Here is a 23,817-nt window from a genome sequence, read left to right on the forward strand (position 1 = left end):
CCTCGCACAGTCCAAAAACATGCATGTCAGGTTAATTGATCACCCTAAATTGTCGCTAGGTATGAATGTGTGAGTGAATGGTTGTATGTCTGTGTATATATATATGTCAGCCCTGTGACAGACTGGCGACCTGTCCAGGGCATACCCTGCCTTCGCCCATAGCAGAAGGCAGGGCTCCAGCCACCTGCGACCCCGAAAGGGAGCAGCGGCAGAAAATGAATGAATTAATAATACTTAAGTGAAGTACAGGTCCTTAAAAAAATGTACTGAAGTAAATCTCCTTGGTTCCTGTCCAGCCCTGCAGACGCGGCACTGACAGCTAAAACAGCAGGTTCTGATTTCAAAGCTGACGGAGCTTCTTTTTGAAGCAGCTCAGCTTTTACAGTCTTTATGGTCGTGATTCAGTGGAGGAGGAAACACACACACCAGCTGTGTGTGAGTGAAGCGTCACATGAAACCAGGCAGACCATCAAGTCTGAGTGTTTCAGGGTGAAACATGAAGGTTCTGCAGCTCAGACAGACGTGAGAGTTCATGCTGGAAATGAGAAGAGTGGAGAGAAAGAGGAAGTCCACTGAGACAGAGAAAGCTGAGGAACAATAGTTACCAAATGGAACTCAAAAGAAAAGCTGACAGTGAAAACAGAACATTTCATCCAGAATGAAGAGTTTTTCTTCCTCCTTCCCTCTGGACCATGTTTGGCTCCAACACAGCTGAGAGGCAGCTTTCTCCAGCAGGAAACTAAACTCCACCTGGTTCCAGGCTCACCAATGAGCAGCTCCACCTGAGTCTGAGAAAGACTCTGACTCCACTGAAGTCCAGCTGGAACATCTTGGCAGGTCAAGCAAGAGCTCCGATTTCTCCCTGAGGAGGAAAGAGAGCATTTCTCCAGGAGTTAACCTGTCTTTACACTGATGATCTGTCAGATCTGGTTTATTGTTCTGAAGTCCAGCACTGCTGCTAAACATTTGATTAGTTTGTCTTATTTTGAAAATGAGCCTGACTTTTATTTAGTAAATGACAGAACATTATATTGACAGTCAAACATTTATTTTCAGTTCCATGTTTCATGACAATAAATATTAAACACTTTGTGAATTTCACTGAATGAATTAGATTTGACACTCAGGTGTTGATTACATACAGATGTTGACAGAAATTTAAATATATATCACACTAAATAGTTCAACATTCTGATCTTCTGGACCTTTACTTCAAGAAATATCAAACTGAGCCTCTTAACATTTTAGTTAAAGACTCCTGGTCTACAAAATGTCTCCACTGATTGTTAACAGTGATTTTTATGACACAAGGACCAAGAAAAGCTGAACCCTGATGACAGAAATGAGAGTTTGAAGCCTCTGTGATGTGGTTCAGACATCTGGACCTGGAGTTTGAATCCTTTGATCAAACTGCTGCTTTTCTCTTCACTCTTAAAATCCTGATGAGAATTCATCCACTTTCCATTCCAACATGATCTTCAGGGTTTTCTGTGTGTTTTGGCTGAATGGAGACTTTTCTCCATGTGTGTGTTGGAGCTGGTTGATGAAGAGAAACAGAACTTCTCTTCTTCTCTGTCAGACGGAGTCTTTCAGTGAAAACTCCAGAAGTGTGAAGGATCCTTTGAAAGCTCCTTTTCCAGCTGTCTTTAGGAGGAGAGGAGCAGAAACATGCCGACAGGTTTCATCTTCATCACACTGATCCAAAGCAGCAGAAACACTTTCAGCCTCCAAACGTCTCCACAGAGACTTTGAGCCAAGTTTGAACCTTTGAAATGAGTCAGTGAGAGCTGAAACATCAGAGGAGGCTTCATTCATCACTTCATCTTCTTCATCCATCCATCCAGAGCTGACTGCTGTCCTGAGTGAAACAGTCCCAGAGTGTGGACTCAGAGCTCTTTCAGCCTGTTTCTGAGGAGCTCTGCTTCATGTTGAGCAGCAGTTAGGACTCCTGTTGGAGAGAAAACCCTTCTGACTGTCTTTCTTCCTGCAGGGTGGACCATGGTGGAGAGCAGAGGTTAAAACCTGGTCTGAGGAAGTGTAAGTTGGACTGATGAGGACCAAACAGTGTCTGTTTGTCTTTCAATCAAAGGTTTTGATTCATTCAAACATTACTGACAAGAGAAGTCTGACAACAAGTTTCCTCTTAAACTTTCTGTGAATGAACAACATGTCAGGAAGTCCAGAGAGAAGAAATCCATCACGTGTCAGAGGATGACTTTTCTCTCTTTCTCTCCATCAGATTTCTCTCAACTTGAACTGTATGAAAACTCAATGAACAGATTCCTCAAACTGTCCAACAATAACAGGAAGGTGACACATGTGGAGGAAGAGCAGCCGTATCCTGATCATCCAGACAGATTTGATGGCTGGACTCCTCAGCTGCTGTGTAGAAATGATCTGAGTGGTCGATGTTACTGGGAGGTCGAGTGGAGTGGATGGGTTTATATATCAGTGAGTTACAGAGGAATCAGGAGGAGAGGAGGCATGAAGGAGTGTTTGTTTGGAGCGAATGATCAGTCCTGGAATCTGAACTGCTCTGATGAAGGTTACTCTGTCTGGCACAATAAAAGAGAAACATCCATCTCCTCCTCCTCCTCCTCCTCCTCCTCCTCTGGTAGAGTAGCAGTGTATGTGGACTGTCCTGCTGGCTCTCTGTCCTTCTTCACAGTCTCCTCTGACTCTCTGATCCTCCTCTACACCTTCAACACCACATTCTCTCAACCTCTTTGTGCTGGATTTTCACTCTGGAACTCTGGTTCCGGTTCTTCAGTGAGTCTGTGTCCTCTGTAGGAAGGACGGTCTCTGTCTCTGACAGCAGTCCTGTCAGCACCAATCAGAGATCAGAGAACATCAGTGGAGTTCAGCAGGGTTCACAGACGGAGCCTCCAACACTTTGTAAATATGTGGTCAGTTTAAGTTTCAGGACGTTTTCTAACCTCCTCAAGTCTTTGTCAGCAACAGTGGAGACGATGAGGACAGGACTCTTCTGATCACAGTTTGACGTTTGAGTTGTTGATGTTGGATTGTAAATGTGAACTGAATCAGTGTTCTTGTGCAAGTTACCAAAAATCAATCCTTGATTTCATTTCCTTTAGGAGTTCCTGAAGTTAAAACTCAACAAGTTCTTTGATCTTTCTTTGTAATGTCATGGTGTGGCGTCCACTGTGGGAGAAGACACTCGTCTGTCTCCTCCTTGACGACTTCCACATTATTTTCTTTTAACTTGAATATCCAGTTAACCTGTTAAAATGTGGTGAAGGTTCATTTTCTGTGTTTCAAACAGTCCTTGTGTTTTGGTTCAGCCCAGCTGGTCCTGATTGGACCAGTCTGGTCTCAGCTGGACTGATTGAAGGAGAGTCTGACTGAGAGTCTGAGTCTGTCAGTCTGCTGACAGGCTGGAAGTGAAGCTCTTTTTAACACTGATGGACAAATGAAGCTTTCTGAAGCTCTGATGCTGGATGGAAGCTTTTCTACACCGTCCTGTTTGGTGCCACCTGGTGGCCAAAAGTCTGAAGAGCAGCTTGAATGAACTGCTCCATGATGGTTCCCAGAGTTCAGTTCACTGCTTCTCTTTATGATCATGTGACCGTTCTGTTTGATATCAGGATCGTTGTGGGGATATGAACAAGTGTTTCTCAGGGTGAAAAATAATCTTTTGTTGAATTGATGAATAAACTTTCCTGGATTGAACATGTGCCATAGTGTGTTCTGCTCTTGCCTGTGACTTCTTGATGTTTTCGTGCAGGGGGTAATTGAAATATATCATAAAAATACTTCAACTGATGATACAAGCAACAGATTTGGCACACATATTCTTCATAGTCCTGTTTTTGCAGAAAGGGCATGAGCCAAGCAAAAAAACAATATGGCATGGTGACATGGACATCCTGGAGAGGTCTGCCAGATCCAGCACTTTGGATGAGGCCAGGCTGGAATTCTTTGCCAGGAAACAGCGGCCCTATGAAATACCACCAACCAAAGCCGCTCTTCTCCAACATGCCAAGTGTGCTGCCTACCAGGCTGGTTTTGTGTGGGGCCAGGCAACCCAGTCAGCCTGAAGCAGAGAGCCCTGCTGACTGGGGATGGCAGAAGTGTCAGGTGGACACTCGCAGGTCTTCTGGACAGCAACTGACCAAATGTGGTGCAAGTGGCAGATATAAGTGTTCCAGGCTTAAATCCATCCATCAAAGTCTCCCTATGCACAAGCGCCTTGGGTGCCTATCTCCGTTTCATAACCCCCGGCCACACAATCCCAGCTTGTGCGGGCAAGGGCGGGTTGACCCTGGACAGGTCTCCAGTCTGTCACAGGGCTGACACAGATAGACAAACATCCATTTACACTCACACTCACACCTAGGGGCAGTTTAGGGTGATCAGTTAACCTGACGTGCATGTTTTTGTACCGTGGGAGGAAGCCAGAGAACCCGGAGTGAACCCACACACACACAGAAAGAACATGCAAACTCCACTTATTAAACTGCCATCAAGTCTTTCCACAAGCCTTGGCCGGTAATTGAACCCTGGACCATCTTGCTGTGAGGCAAGAGTGCTAACCACTGCGCCACCGTGCAGCCCTACACTTCACTTTGTATACTTGCGAATGTGAACTGTAGATCAAGTATGAGCAATGGGTCAAATTTAACTGAGTGACAGAATGGAATGGGCTTCTTTCACTCCTGTTTAACACTCCTTGTGGTAGTATTTTATTTGATGGCAGTTTATTAAGCATTTTTGTTGAATACTTTCAACATAAAAACCAGACAAAAATAATGTTTCCATCTCAATTAGTTGCTGAAATATTAGATATTGTAGATTTTGCGGTGGCCATCTTGGATGTCATCTTGAATTTTACACATATATGGATTCTCTGAAGAAATGACAATGTACACTGCAATGTATGTCCCCAATCAGTGGGTTCTATGTCAAACATTTGTGCATATTTGAGTGAATTTAGACCATTATGCAACAAATCTTAATTGTGGATGGTGGCCATCTTGAAAAATGGTCGCCATCTTGAATTTCTGCATGGCTAACGCCCTTCTCTGAAAAAGTAGGTTCTAGTGAGCATTTGTGCCGAATCTGTTGCTTGTATCACTATTTGAAGTATTTTTACAGTTATCTGCTGCACCATTTGTGGACATAATAGACAGAAAAATGTTATTTACTATGATGTTCAACGCAATCTGATGAGAATCTGGTTGTTCTGTGAGGTTCCTGTCTCATTTCTGTCCTAAACTATGGGTCCTAATGAATGAATGTTTCTGAAGAAACTCTGAACTTCCACCTCGGTTCTTCTTTCCGATCCATCCAGGCTTTGGTGAAGATTATATTTGTTTGTGCTGACACACAGCATCATCACGCTGGACTGAACTGTCTCTCTGTCCCTGATTAAGCTCAGTGTAGTTGTGTTTATTCATGTATTCACTCACTCTTTGCTCTGGCGTTACTTGAATGGGTCAGAACTCCACCTCTTTGCTCTGCTGAGCATTTTCAAACAGTCAGCAGCAGACTCCATGACTTGTGCTTTGGCCATGGCAGCATCAGCTGCTTCCTGCAGTTGAAGCTCATCAAGAGTTGCTTCTCAGCGTGCCTTTTCAGTCTTGGTGTGTATTTCTCTCTCAGCGTAGGCTCTTCTGACTTCCGCAGCCTGTGCTTCAGCTTGTGCTCGTGCTGCTTCCATACTGGCTGGAGAAGATGTAGATGACCTTCCTGAAGATCCTGCCCATGATCTAACTGTCAGCCTTCCTGAAGACTTGGAGTGAGCAGAGAGTGATTTGGTCTCCTCATGGTCTTGACCTCGGGCCTCTGGTGTCTCCATTATGTTGATGGCGTAGGGCTCGTGAAAGTGTTTGTGTGTCTAACGTGGCGGCGCCCGTAACGCCGCCATATTGGATTCCACACCGGTGGCCTCTCATCAGTGGAGGCAGGTGAGGCAAAATCTCAAATGTTTTAAAAAATGTTAAAAAACGACCCTGTCCTCATCTCCCTGTCCTCTCCTGCCCAGGGTGGACTCTCTCCTCACCTTCAATAAATGATTCTCTCTCTATTTGTAAAGAATGTTTATGTGAGATCTGGAAAATAACTCTTTAGCTGTTGCTAATCAAACAGCGAGTTATTTTCTCTGCTGGTGGAATACATTAGTGAGTGATTCTGATGGACTCAGAACCCGGAGCCTCACCAGGTTCTATTCAGAGTGTTGAGGTGAATTCACTCCTAATCATAGATTCTTTAGTCTCAGCTGAATGAAGGGATACGACGCACCAACCGATCTTCTGTGTGGGCAGTCCACATTTTTAATCAGTACTGAGGAAACAGAGTAGTACAGGGCTCTGGGTTCTGATCCTAGTCTCTTCGTGAAACCAACCGTCCAGAAAGCTGAACAGGAAAAGAACGGGGTCTCTGATCTGTGCTCACACCCACCGCTCGCAGACACTTTCAGAACTCTTCTTTCAGATGCTGGCCGTCATCATGACAGAGAAAGATAAACAGAAATCAGCTTTTTATTGGCCGCAGTAGTGACCACGCTGGAGGGAATCAATAACCAATAACCAATAATAGACTGAACAAAATTAAAGACAGTTTCTAGAAGTCTGAATAAAAGGTTGGACTAAACGTCCACTGTCCGGATTTAATCTCCCTTCAGCTAAGACGTTATTTCTAGGCTGCTGGCTTCAAATCACTGATTAAACAGAGCATTTGATCAACTTTAGAGTATATTTACATTTCAGCAGCGGTTCATCATCTGCTGGGTCCCACATCGGTAGCCTGGCGCGCCAGACGGTTTCTCCATGCTCAGGGATACATGGGGAAACAGTCTGGGATCGCGCCGTTTGAATCTGGCTTTTGCCCGGCAGACTTCTACCGAGCCAATCATAGCCCACAAGAGGCGGGAGTTAGCGATGCGTCTTGTTATACTCCCCTCCCCCCCAAAAAAACAATCATGATAGCGGCTGCAACTTAACGAGATTTTATCACTGCTTTGTCTGAAGTTTTGAACGAACAGCAAGAATCTGCTCTGGAGGCTTTTCTTTCTAACCCCCAAATTCCACCGGACGTGAAAGCGCCGCGCTGCATCCCAGAAGCGCCGGTGTTACGACAGATCACCAGAACGGAGGCATGCGCCACAGTGCTGGTGATTCGCTTCTGCGCCGCCGCTTCTAAACGGCGCAGCGCTGAGCCGCGCTCCCAGTGTGGATTGACTTCAGGAACAAGACGCCAGCGTGGCGCGGCGCGGTGCAGCGCTTTGGCATCCAGTGGAATTTGGGGGTAAAACGGACGTAAAACTCCATGCCATGATCCCATGTTTTGGACTACAAAACAGGTACAACGGAGCGCTGCGTACATTGCGTTGTCGTTGCGTCACAGCCTTGTTTCTTGGATTGGTTCTCTCCGCTCAATAGTCCCACCTCTCGTCAGCCTGTTTGAAATGCTGCCCCAATGGCGCGGTACCAGTCTGTCTTTATATGTGTGGAACACATAAATAAAGTCTGTCTGGCATGCCAGGCTACCACATTGGATCCTCGTGTGCACCTAAAGTCGGCCAGTACGATATTGTGTAAAACTGATGAGGCCAAAATAAAGTCACACACCTTTTCGGGGCTGAACAGCAGTGCCTCCTGCTGGTCTGAAGCAGCTCTGCAGCAGCATATGCGCCTTTTCACACTGTCTGTTACAGTAACATGCTACCAGTAAGCATATGATTATATATTGATTATATATAAATGAATGATCAAAAAAATGTGACAGATCAGGGGTGACAGGTGTGAGGTGACATTTAGGGGCAGAGGGGTCAGTGGGATCAGAGTTCAGCTCTGGGGAACAAGCTGTTCCTCAGTCTGCTCAGGAACTTCAAGCTGGAGACACGTTCAACAGCCACCCTGTTGATGTGGACGGGGTTGGTCGTGCCTCCTCCTCTCCTGAAGTCCACCATGAGGTCCGTGGTCTTGCTGGTGTTCAGGAGCAGCGGGTTGTCAGCGCACCACGTGGCCAGGTGCTGTACCTCCTCCCTGTAGGCTGTCTCATGGTTGTTGCTGATGAGGCCGATCACCGTTGTGTCGTCCGCAGACTTGATGATGGAGTTGGATCCCTGTACAGGTTTGCAGTGGAGTCTGAAGAGGGAGTAGAGGAACAGGTCAGAACATGCTGGATACAGTACAGAGGGATTAGAAAAGATGCTCCACTCCTTTATGTACTTGTTGATTTTTATCAGTGCAGACAAGAAACCAAGACTGAAAATTCAGTGTAGTTAAAGATGAATGGTGAAAAAATGATGACTGGTTTGAGGACAAAATGACTGACCTGGACATAAAAAGAGGAGTCCTCTCCAGAAGCATCTTAATAAATCAAACTCAGACAGTTTCTTTACATCTGAGAGCCTTTTGGATGAATTGATAAAGAAAGAATGAACATATGTCATCATATTTCTAGCCCGAGGATGTGTTGATGAAAACACTGATATGTAACGCTGAAATCAAAGAAGCTCCCCACAGGGACACGTTTTGACTGTGTATGAATTGGGTTTATATCTTATTTCATATTTCTGTGGAGATGACAGCAGCTTCCGGTGTCTTTATTTTGTAGGTTGTGATTGGAAGTTGTGTTCTCCTGGGACTCGGCACGGTGCTCATCATTACTGAAAGGGAATTCTCTTTTCTGCACACTTTCTGATGGGGCTGGATCCATGAAGCAGCCTGCAATGGAGGGTGGGGAGGGAGTGAGACCTTTGGATGAATTGAGAAAGAAAGAATGAACATTTCTCATCATATTTCTATCCTGTGGATGTGTTGAATTGAATTGAAAGTCCTTTATTTACCCCACAGAGGGAAATTGCAGTGTGCCAGCAGCACAGAGAAAAGAAACAGAAATGGAATACAAATGAGAATGTTTGTCAGTGACAACGATGACACAACGCACAGAAGATACGTCTGGTCAGATGCAGGAGGAGCTAGGCCCGGAGGCAACCCACAGTGCCCTGAGCCTCCCAGTGTCATCATGCCACGCTAAACTCCCAAGATACAGCATCATCCTTAGGCAACCCACAGAGCTTCCAAAACCAGCAAACTTCAACCAGGACAACTGGCCTGCCACCTTCAGCCAGGCAGAGGATCCAGTGGCCCCAATCGTCAAAGAGATCCGAGTGGCAGCAGTTCGATGAGGATGTAGATCATGTCTTGGGAGTGACAGCCAAAGGGGACATGGACTGTCGACCAGAAACAATGGCCACTCTCATTGTAAACATCGTGGCTGAGCGTTTCGGAACTGTGGACTGTGGTCCCAAGCCCACGCCATCGGCTAATGCTTCTAACAACAGAGTAAGAAAGATCCAGGATCTCAGGAAAGAGCTTAAGCTGCTAAAGAGGCGGTTCAGTTCAGCAGGGGAAGTTGAGAGAGCTGGCCTAGCAGACCTGAGAGCAATTCTAAGGCAACAACTCTTGACCTTGCGGAGGGCAGAGTTTCACAGGAGGAGGCGGAGGGAGTGGGCCAGGAAGGGAAGTGCTTTCCTGGCCAATCCCTTCAAGTTGACCAAGCAGCTTCTTGGCCAAAAGAGGTCTGGCTGCCTTATCTGCTCCAAGGATGCCATCAACGAGCACCTCAAGGCCATGTAAAGTGACCCTATCTGGGTCCATGTGATGCACTGGCAGTACCACCAGAGCCCACATCAGAGTTCAACCTCAAAGAGCCCTGCCTTAGTGAAGTAGAGGAGGTGGTGCGGAGGGCACGGGCAAACTCAGCCCCAGGCCCAAGCGGAGTTCCATATAAGGTCTATAAAAAATGCCCAAAGCTTAGACATCGACTTTGGAAGGCTCTGAAGGTAATTTGGAGGTGAGGGAAGATAGATCATTCATAGAGGTATGCAGAGGGAGTGTACATACCGAAGGACAAGAACATCGACCAGTTCCGCGTTATCTCCTTGCTCAGTGTTGAGAGCAAAATCTTCTTCAGTATTGTAGCCAAAAGACTCTCCAACTTCCTGTTGAGCAACAATTACATCGACACGTCAGTACAGAAGGGAGGAATACCGGGAGCTTCTGGTTGTCTGGAACACACAGACGTGGTAACGCAACTCATCAGGGAAGCGAGAGAGGGGAAAGGGGACCTGGCGGTGCTGTGGCTGGACCTCGCCAATGCCTGTGGCTCGATACCCCACAAGCTGGTGGAAGTAGCACTAGAAAGACATCATGTAGCCCAGAAGGTCAAGCAGCTCATCCTGGACTACTATAGCAAGTTCAGTTCACTCCTCTGGTGAGTTGACATCAGACTGGCACCAACTTCAAGTTGGAATAATCGCTGGGTGCACAATCTCAGTGACCCTCTTTGCGCTGGCAATGAACATACTGGTCAAGGCAGCTGAACCAGAATGTAGAGGTCCTCTGAGCAAGTCAGGAGTGTGGCAACCTCCCATCAGAGCCTTCATGGACGACCTCACGGTCACAACAACAGCTGTACCAGGAGCCAGGTGGATCCTCCAGGGGTTGGTGTCATGAAGTGGGCACGGATGAGCTTCAAACCGGCAAAGTCCAGGTCCCTGGTAATGAAGAAGGGCAGAGTCACAGACAAATTCTGCTTCAGCCTGGGAGAAGACCAGATTCCATCAGTCACCGAGAGGCCAGTGAAGAGGTAAGTTCTTCAACTGCAGTCTAAAGGATGCAGATTCTATCAAGGCAACAGTACAGACCTAGAGAGCTGGCTAAGGGCAGTGGATAAGTCTGGGCTCCCAGGAAGATTTAAGGCCTGGGTCTACCAGCACGGGATCCTCCCAAGAGTCCTCTGGCCTCTCCTCATCTACGAGGTCCCCGTGACGGTGGTGGAAGCCTTTGAGCAGAGAGTGAGCAGTTATATCTGCGAAGATGGCTAGGATTGCCACGCAGTCTGAGCAGCATTGGACTGTATTGTAACAATTCACCTATTATTTCCAAGGCGATCTTGCCACTACGCATAAAGAGGTCACGGGCGAAAAACACCAATCAGCAGGAGTGATTAATAGGCAGAAGACAACCTTAAGATTGGTAACAAAAACCCACATTTATTCTGGAAAACCCCCTCCAACAGAAAACAAGCAACCCGCCGCTCGGGCGCTCCTCCTTATAAATTAAACAGAAAACGCCGCACAACGTGGGAAGTCAAGACTGGCCGGCGGCCGTTAATTACTCACGCCAGTACAATCCTCAGTCCACTGATCCTCGTAGCTCCTCCTCACCAGTCCGGTAGCTCCGTGGTGAAAAGACAGATTAATCCAGTAGATCCCACAAAAGAACACCAAGTTATATTCCACACTGGTGCAGATCCAACCTGGCAAACACTCTACGGCCTCGCTCCTCCGGCAGGTGAGTTGCTCAGGATGGTGTGTGACATCACTCCCCTCCCGCCGCAGGTGCACTGTCTTCCTTAAACCCAGATACCAATGTCCAGGTGACAGCGCCCATATGTTTTTTCCAACCCAAACCAAGCCCCAGATTAAACATCCCCAGCGAACCAAGTTTTAAATATTAGAATGACAGCACAGGAACACATTTTATCACCCCTGCTGGGTGAAACATGTAGGGACCTCCGTGGTCGTTACAGTATGGCAACACCAACAAACTCAGGCTCCCCTTCCACTCAGTCAGGGAGGAGTTTATTGTAACACGGGCACAGGAACACCTGCAGTACTCTAGATCCAGAGATGCCAAAGTGTCCGGGGCAGAGATTGTCGTGAGGACAGGGAGAAAGTGGAGGGCATCCGATGCGGTCGAGCAAGCAGAGTCATGGCTAAAGCACAAGGCTATCTTGGGGTCAGTGGCACATGGCAGGGCTGGACTTGGGAGCCAACCAGTGAGTCGTTTCAACTGTGCCAGTGGAAGAGAGAGGCAGAGGTTGGTGCAGGAAGAGGTGCGAGCCACAGTCAAGTAAGAGTGAACCAGCATAGCAGTGGCCATGCGAAAGCAGGGTGCCTGGATGAAGTGGGAGCAGGCGATGGAGCGAAGACTCACCTGGAAGAACCTCTGGCAGTGGAATGCTCAGAGGATCAAGTTCTTGATCCAGGGGTTATATGATGTCCTCTCAAGCCCATCCAACCTCCACACATGGGGCAAAATAGAGACATCTGCATGCCCCCTGTGTTCCAAAACAGGCACGCTGGAACACATCCTGAGCAGCTGCTCCAAGGCGCTGAGCGAGGGTCAGTATCGATGGAGGCATGACCAGGTCCTCAAATCCATCGCGGAGGCAATTAACAAGGGGATCAAGGACAGCAGATAAACCCAAGCTACAGCCAATACCATCTGCTTTTTCAGGGAAGGACAGAGACTGGAGAGAGTACCTAAGGACTGCTCGGCGGGTTTGCTCTCCACGGCCCGAGACTGGGGGATGACAGTTGACCTAGAGAGGCAGCTGAAGATTCCACCACAAATCACCCAGTCCAAATTGAGACCAGATATCATCTTGATCTCAGCCACAAAACAACTCTTCCTCCTGGAACTTACGGTTCCATGAGAGGAGAGAATGGAGGAGGCCCAGGAAAGAAAGAGGGAGAAGTACCAGGAGTTGGTGGAGGACTGTCGGAGGAACGGGTGGAAGACCAGGTGTATGCCAGTGGAGGCAGGCTGTCGGGGGTTTGCGAGCTATTCCCTGAGCAAAGCCTACAGTGGTTGTAGTGGGGGTAGCATGCCACTTGGACACAGGCTGAGAATTGATCACCTCGGTCGGGTCGCCTAGAGGAGGGTGTCTGTTGCAAGACCCGAAACACCCGATGAATCTACAATACAACACTGGTGATGTGTCCAAGTCTGAGCATCAGTAAATGTATTGTTAACCGAAATGTGAAAATTTACAAAGCCCAATCATACACAGAAAAATTAAATATAATTTAAATATAAATGTAGGACAGCCATAATTAAGTAACATATATAAATTAACAGACACAATGAAATATATTTCAAATGTAAATTTAGGACAGATATAATTAAATAACAGATATAAACTAACAGATATCAGTTAAGTATAATTTACATATAAATCTAAGAGAAGTCTAATTAAATAAATTATTAAATGAAAAACAAGAGAAGCATGATTAAATAAATTATTAAATGAAAACAGATATACACTAACAGATATAAATTATATATAATTTAAATACAAAATTAAGTAAAACATTGATATTTAATGCAGTTGTCAAAGAAGCTCCCCAGAATGGCAGGTTTTGATTGTGTGTTGATTGGTTTTATATCTTATTTAATATTTTTGTGGAGAAGACACGCAGCTTCCGGTGTCTTTATTTTGTAGGTTCTGACCGGAAGTAGTGTGGTTTTCCCGGGGCTTGGCACGCGGTGCTGATGCAGTGACGTCGCGGTAGCATCCCAGCTGTTAGCCGCTACGGCGGATGGAGCGGAGCTCGTGAGTTTTACCTTCTCGCTCTATCATTTCGTCGTTTTACCGGCGCCGGGCGGCGCGAGCAGCCTGCTGAGTGAAGCCGAGAGAAGCTTCTGGAGCCGGACTCGCGTCCTTATCTCCGGGGCCGGACGGCTGAACGCGGGCCAGCCGAGCCATCTGACGGCTGATAACCGCCCCACCAGCGGCCGGGCGGGGGGCATGTGAGGGCGGCCCGGGCCTCGGACTGACGCCGCGCCGCTCCGCGGGGGAGACATGAACGCGCCGCTCGGGAGGAGGGGCCTCGTCGGGCTGGCGGTGGGACTGGGAGCCGCGGCCGGCCTGAGCTTCATCACGTTCATCATTTACCGGGCGGTCAGCCGGAGGAGACGCCTGCGGCTGGCCGGGACAGAGGCCGCGAGGCCGGCCGGGGAGGGGACCCCGCGTCCCGCCGCGCTCCGGAGGCTGGAGGCGGCGGACGGAGCGGCGCTGCTCCGCGACGTGCTGGACGCTCAGGGTGAGTCTGGTCCCGATGTGTCCTCCAGGTGTGACAGATCTAATCCTGATCCTGATCCAGAAGGTGATCCAGTCTCCTGCTGTCATCATCATGCTCAGTAGGAGAAACGGTTCTGAAAGCGGTCAGACATTAACATGATGCACCCCAACCCCATCACGTGTTTGAGTTGATCACAAGTCCCCACCACACCTTCCCCCGATGAGGAAGACAGAGGTGGGAGCATGACTGAAGTGCTGTTGTTGACCTGTGACCCCCTGCAGAGGGCGAGGCCCAGGCCCAGGCTCTGGCCGCGGTGGAGGCGGCGGTGCAGGGTCTGTCCCCGGAGCACCAGCTGGAGCTCCGGAACCAGCTGGACCAGGTCCTGAGCTGCGTGTCCTCGCTGCGCTCCGAGGTGGCCGAGCTGAGGGGAGGCCTGCAGGACATCGCCCTGCAGATCATCCAGGACGTGAAGTGAGTGCGGCTGCCGAGCCCGGGGTGGGGGGAGGAGGGGCTGCCGCTGAGAGACTGACGCCGTCCGTCCCCCTCCGTCTCCGTCCTGCAGGAAGGGGGTGGAGGACAGCCAGCGGCTGCGCCGGCGCCGTCACGTCCTCCACAGGGAGCGCACCGACTCCACCAGCTCCAGCTCCATCTACTTCACGGCCAGCCAGGGAGCCGCCAGCGCGTACGAGGAGACCAGCGAGGGGGGGTGTGTTCTCTCTGCCGTGTCGGCTGTTTGCAGTCTGTCAGTCTGTCACTGATGTTTCACATCTGGATGGCAGCAGTCAGAGTTTTAGCTCCCAGACCGGGTCTTCATGGTGCACGCCATATTGGCTCAATGTTGACTTCAGTGCATTTGAAATGGTCGGTGTGTGAACGCTGTGGGTCAGTATCGGTTTCTGTTTCACTTTCACTTGCTGAACAAACTACTGTGACCTGTCAGACTTGGAGGTGAATGAAAACCATCCACTTATTTATTTGGAGAACACAATTAGTTCAAAAAAGAATTACAATTGAGCGACACAGACTCAGTTGAATCAGTTTAATCTATAACCTCATCCAGTCACTGAGGAGAAAGTCGCCCGGCGTCATTATGTTCAGGAGTTTAATCCTTTAAATCTCAGTTTCACTCCTCGACCTTCCTGTCCTCATTTTCTGTCTCGGTAGTAAACGTCGACGGCTCAGAGGTTTTTAAATGCATTTTTTAATGAGTCTTGCACATTTTGAAGATCAGCCAACATTCTGACCTTGGATTACTAGTCTGTGTGCAGCATCTCTGCAGACCAGCTGATCCAGACTGGAGGGTCTTGGTCAGGGGTCGGCAACCTTTTTGTCATGGAGTGCCAGTTTAAAATTTTCTCATCAGTGTGTGTGCCATTATCAACTAAAACGCAAGTTAACACAAAATACAAAAAGATTTCCAACATACCTGGAAATGTATTCCTTTCAGATAAAGCAGATACAAACATATCTTTAAAGATATTTTTTCTGTTACTCCAAAAAGTGCTTTCATAAACTTTGTGCTTTGTGCTCTGCATGCTCATGTTTCGAATTAACTGGTGCCCGTGTTAACTTGTGACCAATAGATGAATGAGACTTGAAGTCGATCTAGCGAACGTCGGTTTTCTACAGTTACAGTGAGTGTATAAGTTTAAAGTCTTTTATGAGTCTTACTTTAACAGCTGCTGTTATCAGCATGTGTTTACACAGAAGTCCGCCGTCACTCGTTAACACGGGAACCAGTTAATCCATAACACCGGCGGGGCGATCGCTCGTTTTTTGCTATGGAGCTCTTTAAACAACTCGCTGTAGCGCGATTTGCTTCCATTTCTTCTCTCCAGTGTTTTTTCTTTCGGGGTTTTTATTAAAACAATGTTTTTCTGCTTGTTTTTGACAGTCCTGTTTCCCGTTTACTGCGCACGTCGTCACGTCACTACGTACGGGGGCGCGCACGCGGAACAAATAATCCCCCGTTTTTTTCGCTCCGCTGTCAGACAGCTTTTATATGAGACACGGAGCGGGTTATCGATCGGTCTACACCACCTCGTACAATCAGCTCCGAAATACAATCCGCTCAGAGTGAAGCAGATCCACTCGGACGTCTACATGACACATCCGCTCTGCCTTATAAGCCATTATATGGGTGGCATGTAAACGTGCCCAGTGTTGGTGCCACGCGTGCCACCCGTGGCACGCGTGCCAAGGGTTGCCGACCCCTGGTCTTGGTTCTGCGGACTGAAGGGTCTTGGTTCTGCGGACTGAAGGGTCTTGGTTCTGCGGACTGAAGGGTCTTGGTTCTGCGGACTGGAGGGTCTTGGTTCTGCGGACTGAAGGGTCTTGGTTCTGCGGACTGGAGGGTCTTGGTTCTGCGGACTGGAGGGTCTTAGATCTGCAGACTGGAGGGTCTTGGTTCTGCGGACTGGAGGGTCTTGGTTCTGCAGACTGGAGGGTCTTGGGTCTGTGTCCTCAGATACTCCACGGCCTACGCGGAGTCAGACTACACGGATCGAGAGACGGACAGAGAGGAGGGAGAGCAGGAGAACGAGCAGGAGTCTGACGAGGAGGAGGACCAGAGCTGTGCGACCGTCGTCACGCTGCGTCTGGGAGAGGAGGAGGAGGAGGAGGAGGAGGAGGAGCGAGGCCTGGAGGATCAGCAGGAGGAGCAGGAGGAGCAGGGATATGAAGAAGCCGAGCCGCCGCGGAGCCCGGGTCCCAGCGGGGAGCTGGCCCTGCTGCTGGCTCAGAGCGACGTCCTCCACACCGGAGACGCCAGCTTAAAGGCGGAAGGCTACCGGCTGCTGCTGGAGAACAGGGAGGAGGTCAGTCTGCAGCTCCGGCTGCAACTGCTGTCGATGAAGACCAAACACAGGAATACACTGTCAGTCTACTTCCTGCCACTAGGTGGCGCATATAAACCTGTCTCCGCCTGTGGCGGTGTGTTGGATGTAAATTGAAATTGTATGACCAATTTGATTTCTTTAGAAGTGATGTTTTTAAGAGTTCGGTTTTGAGTTGAGTTGAGCTTTATTTCTGGAGCGTCGGTTCAAACGGTCCTGCTGCCGTTTGTGTTCCAGTACGGGGAGAGCAGGGAGTTCCTGTGGCGGCTGGCTCGAGCCTACAGAGACATGTACGAGTGTGCAGAGGGGCCCCAGGACAAGGTCATGTACGGACAGCTAGGTAACACACACACACACACACACTGCCAGCAGGGGGCGCTGCAGCAGGGCCCGGCTGTGATGTGACGAGGCTGAGCTTCTTCTTCTGTGGTGGCGTTGCAGGTCGAGAGGAGGCGGAGAAGGCCCTGCAGAAGAACGGTTTGACTGCAGAGTGTCACAAATGGTAACGAGACGGAAACGCCGCTCGCGTCTTAACCGCGTGCAGACAGACAGGAAGGTGTCCCCCTGTGCTGCAGGTTCGCGCTGGCGACCGGCCTGACCACGCAGCACGAGAGCTTACACGGCAAAATGAAGAGCACCAAAATCCTGAAGGTAGCGTTCAGACCGGCGGCCGGGCTTCACGCCCCGCCGCAGAGTGACTCGACTCCATGACTGTGCCCCCCAGGAGCACCTGGACCGGGCCCTGGCCCTCCGAGACGACGACCCGGTGGTCTTCTACCTGCTGGGCCGCTGGTGCTACGTGGTGAGACGTCGGCCCGCCGCCTCCCGGCCGCCGCCGCCGTCACGGCGCCGCCGCCTCAGCGTCTCTCCGCCCCTCTGCAGGTCGCCACCATGGACTGGCTGGAGAGGATGGGGGCCAGCACCGTCTACCAGAGCCCCCCCAGCGCCACGCTGCACGACGCCCTGCGCAACTTCCACAAGGTGAAGCCGGTTCTCACCGGAACAGCTCCGAACCGCCAGCTCCACCCCCCCAGGCAGTCTCTCATCTCTGGTCTCTCTGTAACCTTTGCAGGCCGAGGAGCTCAGCCCCGGGTTCTGCAGGAAGCTCCGCCTCTACATCGCCAAGGTAACCAGCTGGATGCAGTGACTGCTACTGCTACTAGTTAATCCGACTGACTGGTCGTGTTACTAGTTAACCTGTTTGACCCGTAGTGCTACAAGGAGCTGGACGACCAGTACGAGAGCTCTCGCTGGACCGAGCTGGCTCTGAGGACCAGCAGCAGCACGGAGGATGTGAGGACACTCTGGACACCTCACCTGCTTCAGCTTCAGCTCACTTTACTCCACTTTCTTTTTTTATTATTGACACATTCACTCCATCTGGATTCAGGAATGTTTGTTTTTCATTTTTTTTTCACCATTTTAGATCCAGATTGTATAATTTGAGACATTCTGATTACATTTGAACCGTACTGATGATGCTTTACTGTGACAGAAAGCCTCTGCGGTCTGCTGATGAGCTCTCCTCTTCCTCAGGACGAAGAGACTCTGGAGCTGCTGACTCAGCTTCGGCCCTCGGAGAAGAAGCCGTGACCACGTCCTGCAGAACCACGCTTCCTGGTTCCCTCGTAGCGTTCTGAGTGCCGTCTGTGGTGTTTAACCTGTGTTTGAGATCATTACCTGAACTGAGGAACCTTCACTTCAATTAACTTTATTCATATCAGCACCGGATACAGCAGTCGTTTCAGGGCCGGTCCAGGGGCCGGTCCAGGGGCCGGTCCAGGGGCCGGTCCAGGGGCCGGTCCAGGGGCCGGTCCAGGGGCCGGTGCAGGGGCCGGTCCAGCTGGCTCACACACCGTTTCCGGAGCTTCAACAGCACAAGTTGTTTAGAAGCTGCGGAGTTCCGCCTCAGATGTCCTTCAGTGTTTGTTTTGTGAAGACACTCGATTACCGTAGCTGTAGTGAGTCACCGATGGATTGATTTGATTTGCGCTGTGAAGACTTTGATATTTATTGACCTGCTCTGTGATCCTTTTCTAACTTCAGTTTCTGTTTTTGGTTCATTTTGCAGTGAAGCAGAAGTGAGATATCACATATACGTATTTAATATTTTTCTTAATAAAATCTCTTGCTCCCGTGGCGATCGTGCCTGGTTGATCGATCACCTGCTGGTTCAGTGGAGACGCTGCTCAGCAGGCTGAAGAACGACACACTGGACCTCAACACTGTCCTGCAGTCAGTCAGAACGCTGCAGAAGAACAATGGAAACCCAGCATCCCTCACTTGGTTTAAATGATTCCAATGAGACGTGGCTTTAATAGAAAAACAAATTTAATTTATCTTTGTGTATATACAGAGACACCGAACAGAAAGGAGACACAGGAAATCACTACTGAGAACTAAACATTTAGTCATTCACTCATGTTCATCACGTGGACCGAGGGGAGAAAAAAAAACAGCCCTGAGGAGGAAGTCAGAAATCAGCTCCAAAGCTTTTTAAAATCCTCCTGCTGGAATGAAGACAGAAAGACAAAGTTTCTAGTTTGGACGACTCGGTTTTCTTCTCTGGAGTCGTGTCGGAGGGTTTTTAAAAAGGGATGAAGCTTCCTGCCCTCTGACCTCCTGATCCAGACCGGGAGGTTTAGTGTGAGGACAGGGGGACTGGGACTGGGACCGGGACCGGCTCAGTCCTTGGCGTCGCCCACTCCGTCGGCGTTGATGGCGAACATGGCCTCGGCCTCGGGCAGACAGGGGGAGTCGTAGATCTTACAGATCCGGGTCTCTCCTCGACCCTTCCTCAGGTACAGCCTGGAGACAGAGTGGTGATGATGAGGAGGAGGAAGAGGTGGCGGTGTGGTGGAGGTGAAGGACACACCCACCGTGTGGTCGAGGCGTGAGCCATGATGTTTCCTCCGATGGGCTTCTTGGGATCGGCAGAAAACATGGCGGCTCCGTCCACCTGAGCCACCACCTGGTTGGTGATCACCACGGCAACGCCGAACTGCAGCGCCAGAGCCGGACAGACCATAATGTTAGAGAGAGGGTTCAGACTGGAGTGTGATACCACCTGGAGCCACCAGGTGTCAGCGTGAGGCAGCAGAGCGCCGCACCTCGTCCGCCAGGCGCAGCAGCATCCGCAGGAAGCGGCCCAGGTGGCACTGCCGGGCCGACAGCTCACCGCGGCCCGAGTAGTCCGTTCTGTACAGGGCGGTGGCGCTGTCCACGATCAGCAGAGCATACCTGGAACAGAGGAGAGGTGTGAGTGTGTGAGTGTGTGTGTGTGTGTGTGTGACTGCAGCTCCACACAGTACAGCCTGAAGGTGCGTCCAGACCTGGACTCGGCCATCATGGCTGAAGCCTGGTAGAGCAGCTGAGTCTGGTGGTCCGTGTTGAAGGCTCGAGCGTACGCCACGTTGTCCAGGACGTCTCCACCTTCCAGCCCGTACCTGAACACAGAGGGGGGCCATCAGGGACCACGAGGAACCCAGAACAGGCTCTCAACGGTGTGGGGACGGAGACGGACCTCTGAGCCACGGCCAGCAGCCTCTCCGGTCGGAAGGTGCCCTCTGTGTCGATGTACATGGCCTTCCCCTCCCCCCCTCCCAGGTCGATGGGCAGCTGCGGGCAGAAGGAACAGACCCTCCAGACTCTGCGTCTTCAGTCCCGGGACAGCGCCGCAGGGGTGGGCGGACTCACCTGACAGGTGACGGCCAGCGTGTGGCACAGCTGAGTCTTCCCCGTCCGGAACTCCCCGAACATCTCCGTGATGGAGCCCGTCTCGATGCCGCCTGCAGGGGGGAGGGGGTTCACACATAAGGGGGCGCTCGGTCCGGTCCGGGATTCTGAGCGCCGTCGGACATCTTACCCTGCAGCAGCTTGTCCAGCTCCTTGGAGCCGGTGGAGATCTGGATGATCTCCGCCCTCCTCTGGTGGAACTCGGTGGCCGTGGTGAAGCCCATCGGCACCAGCTTGGCAGCTTCTGTCTGGGAGCAAACACCCAAAGCAGCTTTCTACCGCGTCATGCACCACATCCACAGCAGCAGCCTCCTGAAGACTCCCAGAGCTGCTGCGCCGGAGCAAACGCTGGGTGGAGAACAGCTGGAGGGTTGGGCGGCGTCTCTTACCAGGATCTTGTCAGCTTTGGCCTCGCTGATGCCCTTGATGTTGAGCAGCTCCTTCTTGGGAGCGTAGGCCACGGCCTCGATGGTGTGGAAGCTGGCGTCCTCCAGCTTCTTGATGTCGCTGGCGCTGATTCCACACTGCTGCAGAGAGCCACACAAACAGCCCGTCACACACTCTTCACGTAGACTCCAGCTGCGGTTTAAGCTCATGTGGAGGAATTCAGTGTTTTCAGGCTTTACAAGAGCGGCCGGAAGGTGAGAGCAACTGAAGCAACAGCTGGGAGACCCGGAAAGACGACCGTCTAAAGTAGACCTCTTTAGATAGCATCTGCACCGCAGTACATCCCCCCTCCCCCTCCCTGCAGTGGATCTGTACTGATGAGAGCCTGCTTCAACCATGAAACTCACCTCCAGTCTGCTGAGCGGCTGTGGCCCGAAGTTCTCCTCCTCCTCCACCTCGGCCTCCACTCTGGCCTCGCTCCTCATGGCCATGGCGTGAGGGTGAACCTGCACAGACAGAGAGGCAGCTGGGAACCCTCTGGGATGCACACAGCAGACCCCCCTCACAGTCCGGGACCCTGGACGGGCCAGCAGACTGGATCTGGACTGACAGGTAAAGGACGTATCCTTTATCTGAGTAATCCAACAGCTGAGATTATCCAATATTAGCAAAGTAAAGAGTACTACAAATGAGTATAATACACACCTGGGCTGTTCTCAAACAGCAGCTGAAAATGAAGTCAATCCGTCCCATAATGACACATTGCTTTAAAGTGTTTTAAGTTTTTAGAAACACAGTTTAAACGGTTCAAACTGAGAAGGTTTGCAGCTTAAACCCCGCCGGGCTCTCACTGGAGGAGTCTGGCAGTCAGAGAGTTCACTTCTGGCTTTTATACCTTAACTTTCGTGTAATTTTTTTTCTATTTCGTAACTTTTCGTTAGCTCGTTAGCATTGCGGAGCTAACCCTCGGCTCGCGGCGGTCTAACCTTAACGTCTGTCCACAGAGTGCACGCGCGTGGCGGAAACAGCTCGGTCTTTACCTGTCTGCTGTCCTCCGATGTCCTGTTTTATCGGGGTTTGTCCTGTCTTGTCCTCTTTCTGTCCACAGCGCTGCGGGAGGAAACTAAATCTCCCGGGCTGCTGCGATCGACCGGATGTAAAGACGTCTGACGTCAGCACGTTGCGGATCAAAACAGGAAGTGAGCGTCTTCTTCTTCTTCAGTTTGCTGGCGGGTGAGGTGAATTGCTGCCACCGTCTGCGCTGGAGTGTGCTCACAGTTCAGCGCTCACCTTTAAAATAGTTGTTTTGATGAAGCCAGTATCTCTTAAATATTTGAGGAAATTGCGGCTCTCGTTAGTTAAAACGCCTTTAAGCTCCATTTCCTCTCTGCTCAAGGAAACTCTCCTCTTTCATGGCCACCTTTCCCTGGTGGATTTATTAAAAGTGGTCGTTCCTCTGACTCTTCAATATGACACTGCTCACATCACCCTGACCGGTGTTTATTCAGTCAGTTTAATGTCTTGTCAAGGTTTGTATGAGCGACCCTGAGCCGGGTTAAAATATTAACTAATCCTAATCTTAACATATTATTGCTCTTCCCTCTCTTGAGGCCTCTAAACCTTCGCTGTCCTGTATTGATCACAACAGTCTCACTGTATAAACTGATAAATTATCTGATGCTCTTCTGAATTAATACACCTTTGGCTCTGTCACACTGCAAAACCAGCTTTTCCTGAATCAGGATCCCGAGAGCCACCAGTATAAACTTCAGTGAATGTTTCAGGAAGTTAGCTAAAAGTTTATTTATGTGGTTAGAAAAAGACTCGACACAAAACATGTTAAATTACATGAAAAAAAGTATTTCAAACCAAAGAAAATCTCTTTTAACAGATGTATTAATTATAATAACAAGGCATCATTATATTTGGCAATTTCTGATTCTGATCATAGAAATATTTTAACAAATAGATAGATAGATAGATAGATAGATAGATAGATAGATAGATAGACAGATAACTCACTGCTCCTGGTGTTTTCACACTCTGAATGTGTCATGGTGATTGTTATTCCTCCAGGCTGCAGTGTGAGGGCTGCACCTCCAGGGGGCAGCAGACCACCGCACATGGGCCTGCAGGTCTGGAGCAGATGGTGCTGAATAAAACGCTCCATCATGTCAGCAAAGAGCCACTGAAACGCTCTAATTATATGTCATGTTCACAGGCACCGCAGGCCCGCGTGCTAATTAATTGCAAGTTAATTTTTAAAAAAGCGCAATCTGAGCGTGGAAAGTGGCCGGGCCTCACCGCTCGCCATCGCGGTCTGCAGACGGCTGGAAACTCACACTCTCTGTGAGAGAAAAGACAAAGCGAATCAGCACCCCGGAGCCAAGTCTGACAATCAGGAGGAAAGTTGTAAATAGATTTGTTGAAACTCAGGGACGTATTATATAAACCTGGCTGCATGTAATTAGTGTCTTGAAGCTGCTGTTTGAATGGAGGGAAAGGAAACCATCAGATTAAAGAACGTTACTGAGGACTGGTTTTCACTGGAACATGTGGGCGGAGAACCTTCCAGAAGAAAGTAAAAACTGGAGAGGAGCGTCTGGACTCGGAGGAAGATGAAGATGACGATGGTCGCCTCAGTGCTCAAGCAGCACAGACATTGCTGTTATTTCTCAAAATGTTTTTTTTTTAACAGCAGAAATTGTAATATTCTCATCTGTGTTGAAGCATTTTAACAAATTAATTGCTGCTCTCTTCTGGATGAATGCACTTCAGGATTTTACACTCATAAATAAAGAAAAATAGACATTTGTCAAACTCTCTCTTCAGAACATCCTTCACTTTTGTTGTTGATGTTTTTCATTTAAAGCCGTGCAGCAGAAATGGTTGTTGATATGAGGCACTGCTGGTTGATGCTTCCTGGAGCGGAGAAGAGTGTGACTCTGCCTTCCTGAAGCAGCAGATGCCGGCGGGTTTATATCTCTGCATGATGGCCCTGTGATGCTGAACGCCCTCATT

General features: G+C 49.7%; 2 protein-coding genes and 1 long non-coding RNA gene across 3 annotated transcripts; 2 read left to right on the plus strand and 1 right to left on the minus strand.

The window, feature by feature from the left end:
* The first annotated feature begins 1,984 nt into the window (after window positions 1–1,984).
* Window positions 1,985–3,118, plus strand: LOC115401709 (uncharacterized). Its single transcript, XR_003932995.1, has 2 exons — window positions 1,985–2,037; window positions 2,240–3,118. It is a non-coding gene; the product is annotated as an uncharacterized LOC115401709 (long non-coding RNA).
* A 9,895-nt stretch (window positions 3,119–13,013) lies between these two features.
* LOC115401677 (regulator of microtubule dynamics protein 3-like) lies at window positions 13,014–18,807 on the plus strand. Its single transcript, XM_030109959.1, has 12 exons — window positions 13,014–13,861; window positions 14,122–14,311; window positions 14,403–14,546; window positions 16,308–16,656; window positions 16,912–17,014; window positions 17,116–17,176; window positions 17,250–17,325; window positions 17,399–17,476; window positions 17,557–17,655; window positions 17,747–17,800; window positions 17,887–17,967; window positions 18,211–18,807. The coding sequence occupies exons 1-12, from the start codon at window positions 13,621–13,623 to the stop codon at window positions 18,265–18,267; spliced, it is 1,533 nt and encodes a 510-aa protein (XP_029965819.1). The 5' UTR covers window positions 13,014–13,620; the 3' UTR covers window positions 18,268–18,807.
* Window positions 18,808–18,993: 186 nt separating this feature from the next.
* Window positions 18,994–21,951, minus strand: LOC115401685 (DNA repair protein RAD51 homolog A). Its single transcript, XM_030109977.1, has 10 exons — window positions 21,837–21,951; window positions 21,204–21,302; window positions 20,799–20,936; window positions 20,540–20,657; window positions 20,371–20,462; window positions 20,198–20,292; window positions 20,007–20,120; window positions 19,785–19,914; window positions 19,554–19,675; window positions 18,994–19,482 (listed from the first exon to the last, which is right to left on the minus strand). Exons 2-10 carry the CDS (start codon window positions 21,285–21,287, stop codon window positions 19,359–19,361), a joined length of 1,017 nt encoding a protein of 338 aa, XP_029965837.1. The 5' UTR covers window positions 21,288–21,302; window positions 21,837–21,951; the 3' UTR covers window positions 18,994–19,358.
* Window positions 21,952–23,817: the final 1,866 nt, after the last annotated feature.

This window comes from Salarias fasciatus, chromosome 15, assembly GCF_902148845.1.
Source record: "Salarias fasciatus chromosome 15, fSalaFa1.1, whole genome shotgun sequence".
NCBI classification, from domain to species: Eukaryota; Metazoa; Chordata; class Actinopteri; order Blenniiformes; family Blenniidae; genus Salarias; species Salarias fasciatus.